This window comes from Hipposideros armiger, unplaced genomic scaffold (genome assembly GCF_001890085.2).
Source record: "Hipposideros armiger isolate ML-2016 unplaced genomic scaffold, ASM189008v1 scaffold_3571, whole genome shotgun sequence".
In the NCBI taxonomy this organism is placed as follows: Eukaryota; Metazoa; Chordata; class Mammalia; order Chiroptera; family Hipposideridae; genus Hipposideros; species Hipposideros armiger.
In genome coordinates this window covers 19,968-30,055 of record NW_017734818.1, presented here as the reverse complement: position 1 = coordinate 30,055, position 10,088 = coordinate 19,968, and the positions used below count along the sequence as shown (strand labels likewise).

The 10,088-nt window shown below is 34.1% G+C and overlaps 1 protein-coding gene across 1 annotated transcript in view; it reads right to left on the bottom strand.

Annotated features, from left to right (window-relative positions):
• LOC109378773 (phosphatidylinositol phosphatase PTPRQ-like) overlaps positions 1-10,088 on the bottom strand; it is a gene marked incomplete at both ends in the record, with an annotated part of 33,201 nt that overhangs the window by 4,065 nt on the left and 19,048 nt on the right. The window contains 4 exons of the mRNA XM_019635059.1: positions 47-116; positions 2,484-2,710; positions 3,328-3,439; positions 4,236-4,396. Of these exons, the coding sequence (XP_019490604.1) occupies positions 47-116; positions 2,484-2,710; positions 3,328-3,439; positions 4,236-4,396 (570 nt within the window). The remainder of the gene's footprint in view (positions 1-46; positions 117-2,483; positions 2,711-3,327; positions 3,440-4,235; positions 4,397-10,088) is intronic.

Here is a 10,088-nt window from a genome sequence, read left to right as displayed (position 1 = left end):
AACTCATAACTAAGTTAATTTAGAATAAACGATTTAGGAAAATTACCACTCTCTGCAGTTTGGAAGAGAAATGGGTCACTAAACACTCCAACGCCAGCGCTGTTTTCAGCAGCAACCTAGAGTAGATCAAAAGAATTATATTCAAGCTTTTTACTCTCTAATTAAACAGAATCTGAAATAAGAAAACTTTGACTTGTCTTATTATTTGATAAATGATAAAGACACTATTCCCTCTAATTCCTACAATATTCTCAAAGTGTAAAGCCCACAGGGAGCTAGCCCATCTTTCCATTTCCCCAATTTATTTACAGCATAGTGTGATTCAACAGATTTCTCAGATTCCTAATGGAAAAACTAATAATCAAGTTTTATAGTCTATTAATAGTAATAATAACAATTACTATTTATGGGCAACTTCCATGCACCAGGAAATCTCCTTGGGATTTTACACATCTCATTTTAGCCATGTAATCAAAACATGAAGTATTATTGTGGACATTTTATAGATGAGACAACTGGTTGAGACTGGTCAAGTAACTTGCCCAAAGTCATACAGGAATAAGTGACAGAACCAGAATCCAGCGGAAGCTGTGCTCATTTTTGAAGCTCAGCCTCTTTCCACTGTAGTCACTACATGCAAGACACTACAATTATTTCTGTAACAAATATGAAACTATATAGATGGTATCTGGCTTTAGAGTTTACAATCTAATCAGACAAATAAATATTCAGGAAAACAATTTTAAAAATAATTAGGTCTAATTAATCATTTAGACTAAGTATTCTAGAATTTGTAAGATGGAAAAATTCATTTTGACTTGGATAGTCTAGTCAAACGGACTAGAATAGGCAGAGATAAATGAAATCAAGGCTCTTAAAGTCTTCCAAATGCCATAACTGGAGTCAGACAAACTTGGTTTAAATTGCAGGTCTACCAATTCCCAGGTGAGTAGCTCCAGTCAATTTACTCAACTGTTCTAAGTCACATGTTCTTAAAATGGGAATAATGGGAATAATACTGTATCTGTGTCATAGGATTGCTCTGAGGACTAAATTAAATAACACATGTAATGCATTTAACTGGATTTTCCCATGATCATGTAGATTTGATACCTACATTTGAAAATATCAAATGTACCATGCCAAATACCCTTTGGAATTCTGCAATGGCTAACATTTATTTGAACAGTGTAAAGGTCACCACAATGATTTATCAAGTGTGGGATGAAAAGAAGAATAAGGGCTTCTCAATAGGCTTGAAATAAGAGAATTCAAGAGAAATAAAAATTTAAACTCCATAAAAAGAGATCTAAGTGGAACTAGGTTAGCTAAATTGCTTTTCTGTCAACAATAGCCTATTCTATCACATTAAAATGTAATCTTTATTACCTTCAATAGTGTACTTTCGCATATAAGTTAATCTGAATATGTGCTTGTTGATAGAAAATATCTGTAGCATGTCATTTTCAGATGTCAGTTAAAAAAAGGTTTCTTACTCTTTAATCTATGTTTTTGAAATGAAATAGCCATCCAAAATCTTTGATTTTGACCTCTGCATGAGTAAAAGTTTGGTTTTTACTTTTTCATTGGGGAGATCCCTACTATTATTGGTATATGCTCCCCAGTTTTCACTGTGTTCTTTGATTCCAAAATAGACGTGCTTCCAATAACGAAAACGCTCCAGGCAAAATCTCTCCCTCCCATCATTTTTTACCATCTAGAATGTCATCTCAGTTATTGTGTATGATCACATATTTATACTGCCTTTACAGATTTTTTTCCTCTATATTCAATTATCTACAATGCTCAAAGAACATATTGATGTTATATTGAAAATAGAGAGGAGCAAGACGATATCTGTATTTTTTACTATCTGCTAGAAATATCACAAATATCTTGTAACTATAAATATTTTCATACGGCCTAACTAATTTGGGATTGCTCTTTAAGGTTCTTCTGCATTTAATTTTTAAATAAGATGTTAAATTTTGCATATTTAACATTGTAAAGAACTAAATATTTTTATAAACACAAAGACACAGTAAATATTCAGGACATATTTGTTGAATGGAACTGAACTGAATTCATTGCTCTTTCAGAAATTGGCTCACTAGAAACTTTCTTCCCATTATCCAAAACTTCTGTAACAGGCATACAATTATACCAGGATTGAGAGAAAAATAACAAAGCTAAATTTAAGTTTAATAAAAAAGTATTTATTTTCACTTACAGAGCCCAAATGATTCATTGATAAAGTCACTAAGCTAATGTTTTTAAATAGATAAATTACATAAATGCACATAAAAATATAAGAATTTGTTCATTTTAAAAGCCTTGATGGGCACTGAGGCCATGACTCAGATGGCCATTCTCAGCCATTTGATGTGTGCAGCTGTAAAGTCTTGACCAGGTGGGAAAAGCTCTTATACTTTTTAAATGGATGAAATATTATAATACTAGGTGATTATTAACAAAACAATTACCTTGATTTCATATGTTGTTCCAGGATTAAGGTTAGTAAGAAGAACTTCCAGACTGTCTGGCTTTGCTCTAACTTGTGTATATGCTGCTTGCATCCATGGACAAACTTCCTTGTATTTCACAATGTAGGAGATAATCCTTCCATTTGGATTAGGTGGTGTATTCCAAGACAGAAGAATCCCAGCAGATCCAACTCTTTCTCCTGCTAAGAAGACTGGAGGCCCTGGTTCTATTTTTTAAAAGAAATGTATTTTCACAATCATAGGTGGGAAAGGTATTTACAGATGTTCCCAAAGGTCTCTTACATATGAGTTTATCCTCCCTAGAACTTTGCTACCAAGAGAAACATAAAAAAGATCAAATGGTTTGGGGAATACCAAAAACATTCTTGTATAAGATTCTACAAAATGGAATGCTACTAAGTACTACATGCCAAATATACTTTTGATGCCAGATCATTTTCAAAAGAAACTTAACTTGTGCCAGGCTTACACACAAAAACTAAGAAAACAAGGAACAGTCTTAAAAATGGAATAATTCTTCCTGAGCAAGTGCAGTGAGTTTATTTTCATGGCTCTGTAATGTTTAAATATCACAATTAACAGTCTCTGATTCATTTCGCAAACAAATATAGAGTAATTATCTTTACTCTTTGAAAGTAAAGGAAGCTAAAGAACCAGTAAAATGCTGGTTCTAAATTGATCACTTTCTTAAGTTCCATTCTACTTTTTAATTGCTATTTTCATGCATATAATGGACACATTGCTAATATAAGGAATTCCAACCAATAAAAATATACTGGTTCCAAATACTTCATTAAAAAAGTAATTGAAAACATATACTCACTCGTTACATTTGTTGTCACTATTCTACTAACAGGTGAGCTGTATGTTGTAGCAGAAATGGAAGAGATGGTTACGTCGTACCTAGTGCCGGCAATAGCATTGGAAACATCAACCTAGAGCACCGAAAACAGATAATTGCATTAAAACTTTTTCTGGAAAGCAAGAAAGCCAAAACAATACATCTATCAAAATTTAAAAAAATAGTTACTTTACTATCTGCACTGTTTAAAATATTATCGCAAAATATAAATTTCTTCTATCACATACTTTACCAAATAACATGATAAAAACTTACAAAACATACTGCATTATCAAAGACTAAATCAGTATTTCTATCTATGCTAGGTCAGTGTCACAAGAAACAACTATTTAAGAATCCTGAGAAATCTACAGCCTACTGCTTAGCCCTGGTTTTTAAGAGTCCTTTGCAATACCTGTGTCTCTGAAGTTCCAATAAAAACTAAAAGAAAAATGATAAGAAAATCCATCATTATCACATTTTTCAGGCAGTCGAATCACATTGATGGCTCTAGAGAGAAATGTTGCCTACATTAATGATTTAAAGACAGATCCTCCTGGCAAGTACACAATTAATGAGCCTGGATTACTCAATAGCTCTGCCCTTTCTTTGTTAAAGTATTCATGAACCCTTGGATGGCTGGCTGTAGGTTCAGGGTAGACTTTAAAAAAAAAAAAAAAAAGGCATAGTCATTGCTAAGGTAACACTCCACCGATGCTGAAACTCACACTCCTGAATTCGGCATCAGTGTTTTGGTGTTCACCTTAGGCTTTTAAAAATGCTCAAAAAAAAGTAAGTTTTCATGGCAGAAGAGTTTCGTTAAGAACTTTCCTATGAGGGCCAAATACAAATACGAGTTGGCTCGGCAAGCATGATAATGAAAACTATACCTGATACTCTCCACCGCCAAGATCTTTGATAGAAACAAAGTCACTGTCAGGAACCAGATCTACATGAAACCCTTCCACATGGCCGGAGGGCAGGCTCCAGCGCAGGGAAAAGGAATGTGCAGAAATATTGACTGCTTCAACTTGCTCGGGTTTTTCTGGTTCTGATATTGAAAAACAGAGGTTTGAAATAGAGTTATTCTCCTAAAGCTTGGAAAGAAAAAATGAAAATCAATAGACTAAAGGTCAGATTACACATTAATCACATTGTTAGAAAGCTCTGACTCCTTTATCTCTAGCTGTATGGAGGCATTAGGAATGTATACCTTTCACAATAACTAATTGTTAATTATAATGATCAGAATTAATCAATCAATGTATGGATCTGTTTCTGCGATATTCCTTACCTATTAAAATCTGTTGGTTTACTGGATTGTTTTTTAAAGCTTAGGCTCTAATAGAAAAACTGAATTANAATTGAATCATTCTAGAAGGATAGAATTTTTTATGAATGATTTATTATTCAAGATGTCCCTTTCATTGAATGACATTAACAAATGACGAATAGAATGCTCACTCCTGACTCTATGAGCTTCCTGGCATAGAATAGCCTCTCCTCTTTGCCATGAGTCGGAATTCTACCCAGTACTAAAAGTTCATCTCAAGTTCCATCCTTTCCTGATAACTATATTCAGTATTGATGTCTTCCTCCATCATCACCCCACTCATATATGGGAACACTGTGATGTAAAGTTCTATTGATTCATCAAATATTTAAAGCACTTTTATTACAGGGCAAGCATTATTCTATGTACTAGGATCCTGTAGTAAGTAAAACAGAAAAGGCTTCTGACTGTAGGGAAATTTTGCTCTAGTGGCAGCACCTAACAAGCAAATCAATAAAGAAGAAAACAAGATAAATCAGTGACATCATGAGTGAATAAAAAGAGCAGTTTTTTTTTAGATTCAGTAATCAGAGAGGGAGATGAGGAGATGATGCCTGAACTGAGAACTCGATGATAGGAAAAAGTCAACCAAAACTGGAGGCAAGATATCCGTGGAAAATAACTGTCAAGCACAAAAACCTTGTAATGGAGATGTGCTTGAGGAAAAGAAAGAGCCAAATATGGTCTCAACATAGTAATTGAGCAGGCAGCATAGCTAATTGAAGGTCTAATCAGGTGAAGTCTTGAGACCATAGCAAGACATTTAGATTTTATTGGAAGAGCAATGAAAATCTATGGAGGGTTTTAAATGAATGAGAGACACTGTTTTAACAGCTCTCTCTGGCTCTTAAGTGGAAAGTGGATTGGAAGAAAATCAAGAATGGAAACAGAGACCAGTTAGGAGGTGAGAGGNATTCAACATTTAAAATTTCTTTTGGTTAGATAAAATCCAATAAAGCAAAAGGAAAAAGGTTGTTAAACATATCATGCCATGGATTTATAAGAATTAAAACTTTTATCATGAATTTTTCTAATTGACTATGTTTGGCATATAACATTGAGTGTAAGTTGTACAGCGTGTTAATTTGATACATTTAATACTGTGTTATTGCTGTTGTAGCAACATTTAGCACCTGTATCACATTACATATAGTACCACAGTGTTATATAGTACCACATTGTTGTCTATATTCATTATTCTTCATCAGATCTCTATGGCTTATTTACTACCCCCTGCAAGTTTGTACCCTGAACAACATCAAACTTATTTTCCCACCCTCTTATCCCCGGCAACCACCGTTTTACTCTCTTCATAAATCTTAATCATCCTTTTAAATTTATTTGTGTAAACTATACAAATTTTTACAAGTATTCCTGATATACATATCGTTAACAAATTGCAGACAAGCTGACACATTTCCAAATGGGCCTAATAACAGACATAGAGGACTACTCAAATGTAGAGAAATTTGAATTCATAAGGTAACCAAATTTTTTTTTAATTCCAAAGCATGATTTGGAAATATTAAGAAAAGTAGACCAAAAATATTACTAGATTTAAATTACATCTGTTAAACAACATTTAATGAAATTAATTATATTTGTTAAAATTTTTATTAACTTGCTTTAAATTATTTTTGTCTCAGTGAAATGTGTGTTTTACTTTTGTGACTTCATGGTGTCTGAAGACAAATTCTGGCTCTTTTCTGTAGCTGGCAATGTCTTTCCTATTTTAAATATTCTAGTTTCTACTTTTGGACTTTTCTGTGTCAAAATCCCATCACCTCTTGATTTTTATACAGTGAATTTATCCATCTTGATTCAAGTAAAGACTTGATGCTGAAGTACCAAAAGTCCTGTTTATAAAGTTATTTCGTCTTCCAGATAAGTGTTTTCCAACACTTTGAGGATATATCTAGACATACTTATATGCATAAATACACAAGTATGTGAAAGTACTTACAACTTTTCAAAGTGTACACTCTACAAAGCATACATTTAGTGAGCCAGAAACAAAACTGTATAAATCCAATAGAGACTTCTAAAAGTATTTTCCTGCATTTCTAACGATCCATCAAGAGATATTTCTAATATTGTAAAGCCAAAATAAATTCTTTGTTTACCAAAAAAAATGCTGCATGGGAGGTTAAAAAAGTTGAGTTTTGTGCTTGTGGATGGAATATTAGCTCAGCATAGTATAACTGGTTAACATGTACGCTCTTCCTAAGAGTATTTTTATTCATGGGGAAAGAGATTACTTCTCATTCAACAATAATAAATGAAGTTTATTTATTCCACAGAAATCTGCCTTAAATTTGGGTTTTATGTAGCATACATTTAAAAGGGGCATTTGGGGGGAAAAATTGGAAAGTACCAATCTAACTAACTTTTGATTTACATTATATTTTTACCTCTTTACATTTACTAAAAAAAGAGAGGGTACAAAGGATTATGCAAAGTGCCCAAGCACACACAGCAAATGAGAAAGAGTGATACACACCTGTTCCAGGATTATTTTCACTACATCCTACAGTTTCTCTAGTTTCTCTCAATCATAATTTGCCAAGAGGGTTAATATCTCCGGAAATTATGTCAGTTTAGCAGAAGTATGAAACACATAAAGCTCAAAAAGAAGACCCGTGTGGCTGGAGTAGATAGAGGAGGGGAGAATGGTAAGAGACAAAGTCAGAGAAGGGAAAGAGCTTGCAGAGCGCTGTAGGCCACGCGAGTGGTTTAGGGTCTTATTCTGAATGACATCGGAGCCATGTTAGGAAGACAGAAGTTACAGAGTCTGGCTTATGTTTCAAGGGACAACATGGCCCTTGTGGAAAGAGTAAACTGTAGGCACATAAATTGGAAGCAAGAAAAACAAGGAGACTTTCAATTGTTCAGGCAAGAAACAAGAATGGATTAGAGTGATTGGCAATAAGGGTGAGATTCAGGATATATTTCGATACAGCTCTGGCAGGATTTGCTGATATATTAGAGTGTACTGTGAGAGAGAGGAGTCAAGGATGACATTAAGGTTTTGCCTCTCCGCCCCTGGAAGAATGATGGTGTCTTCAGATTGGTTTGGTAATGACTGTGTGTTATGGATAATATGATAACCATTAAAACCTATATTTCCAAAAATTTAATGTCATAAAAATGCTTATGATCTGATGTTAACAGGAAAAGACAGGATATAAACATGCATAAATGGCACAAGCCTTCTTTAATTAATATATAGTCATATAGACATATATTCAAGCAGGGAGAAAACCCAACCAGAAGAAATGCATCAAAGTCATAACAAGGTTTTTTATATAACAGGGCAATGGATAATTTTCACTGTTTTTTTTTTNTTTTTTTTACATATTTAAAGGGAAGATGTTGGATTTTACCAATATGAAAACAGTGACAGTATTCTATACTCAAATTTGGTCAACTAAAATACTAAATATTCTCATTATCCTCTATGAAAGATAAACTTAGAAAATATATCCAGTTAGCTTCAGAGCAAAATTCCTTAAATAGTCCATCATCGATATTCCTTAAATTCTCAACTTTACTACTGAGTAGTTTTTTTTACCTTCTTGCTCTAGCTGAAACCTGACTCTCTAAGGACACTGTTCTATTACTGCTTCTGTTCCATTAAAGCCACCCCAAATGGTGGTGGTCTATTTTCCTCGAAGCCCTCAAGTGCCTAGGTCACTAGGTGTGCTATGTGTTCTCCTTGCTCCTCATTACCCTGTCTTAACTTATTCTACATCCCTCCTTATAAAAATCCACAGTTTTCAATTTCACATCATCAATGACATCCACTAGCCCTCAATGTCACTGTGATCTTCTAACCCCAGGGTCACTCGCCCTCATTCTGGATGGTTTAGCTCCTGCTTCAATATCAATTACTTCAATGCTGCCATCTTAATTTCTGGTGGTTTCCATATCCCTAGAGACAATCTTTAAAGCACTTTGAGCTCTTCTTAAATCATCTAGTCCTCCACCCTATCGCAGTCACTCCCTCATGGTCATAACTAGGACATCACTATTACCAATAACTGCAAATCCTCCATAATCTAAATTCCATTCAACTTTTTCTGACCATTCTTTCCTATCTCATGTTTCTTTACTTGAGAACCCTGAACCACAATCATTTAAGTCCACTGGAACTTCCAATCGGTTGATCTTACTACCGCTTTTATTTCATTTTATTTTGCTTGGTTCCTCACCACTTGATTTCCACTCTTTATCCATCCTCAATGTCACTGTCAATTACATTAGTGCCTTACATAAGCCATTTCCCAGTTCCCTTGCCCTTCTCTTGTTGAAGGGAGATGGAGAAAAACAAAAATCCACTCTGACTAATTTCACTTTATTCATTACCACATGGTAATGAGCGCTTTAATGGTGCCTGGCACCTTACTCAACTTTCATAGTCCAATCACTCTACTCTTCTAGATGATTATTTTACACTTTATCTTCAGACTTCAAAATCTTTCTGCCCCATCATTACTCTGATTTTATAGTCTTGTTTCTCAGTCCATTGAAAAAATTAAATCAATCAGAAAAGATCTGCTGCAGAATCCTACCAACAGAATTAACTGTTTATCAGCCTCTATACCCAAATACTCTGCTTTACAATCTGTTACTGTGGACCAACAATCTGTATTTTTATCTCAAACCAAGCCCTATATTTGAGCAAACGATCTCACCTTCTGCCTACAAAAAGACAGCTTTCCAGTAATTCTCACTTTTTTTATATTATTATTTTTTATTTTTTTTCTTCATTCACATCAGCCAACAGCATGCATTATTTGTTCCTTCTGAAAAGAAACCTGTTAACTCTGCTTACCCCCATCCCCACTCTGCTTTCTTTTATTGCTTCACTTTGCAGTAAAACTCAAGAGTTGTCTGTTACCCACTGCTCCAATGCTCTTCTCTCATTCTCTCTTAAATCCACTCCAATTAGTCATTTACCCCCATATTCCACTATAACTGCTCCTGTCAATATCACTAATGACTTCCATGTTGTTAAGTGGAATGCTTACTAAATGCATCTTACTTGATTTATCAGCCTTACAGATGAAAGAGTACCTTGTCAACATTTTGGAAAATAATACCAGATGGAAAAGGTATGTCTGTGTATTGTGTTTGTCTCTGTGTATGGGGGTGGGATGTGGGGGAAGATTTGGAGAGGAAGAAAGGATTACCACTTTTTAAGGAACTGCAATATTTTCAGAATTTCAAGAGTACAAGGTATGTAGGGATAAAAAATAAAGGTTACTCATATGATTCATGATAAGATTCATAGAAGTTTCAAAATAAATAATTTGGAACTCTACTTTTCCATTCTTCCAAATAAACGATAATATGTGAGTTTATGTTATTTCAATACTATCTGAATTTAACTTCTTTCACAGAACTATTA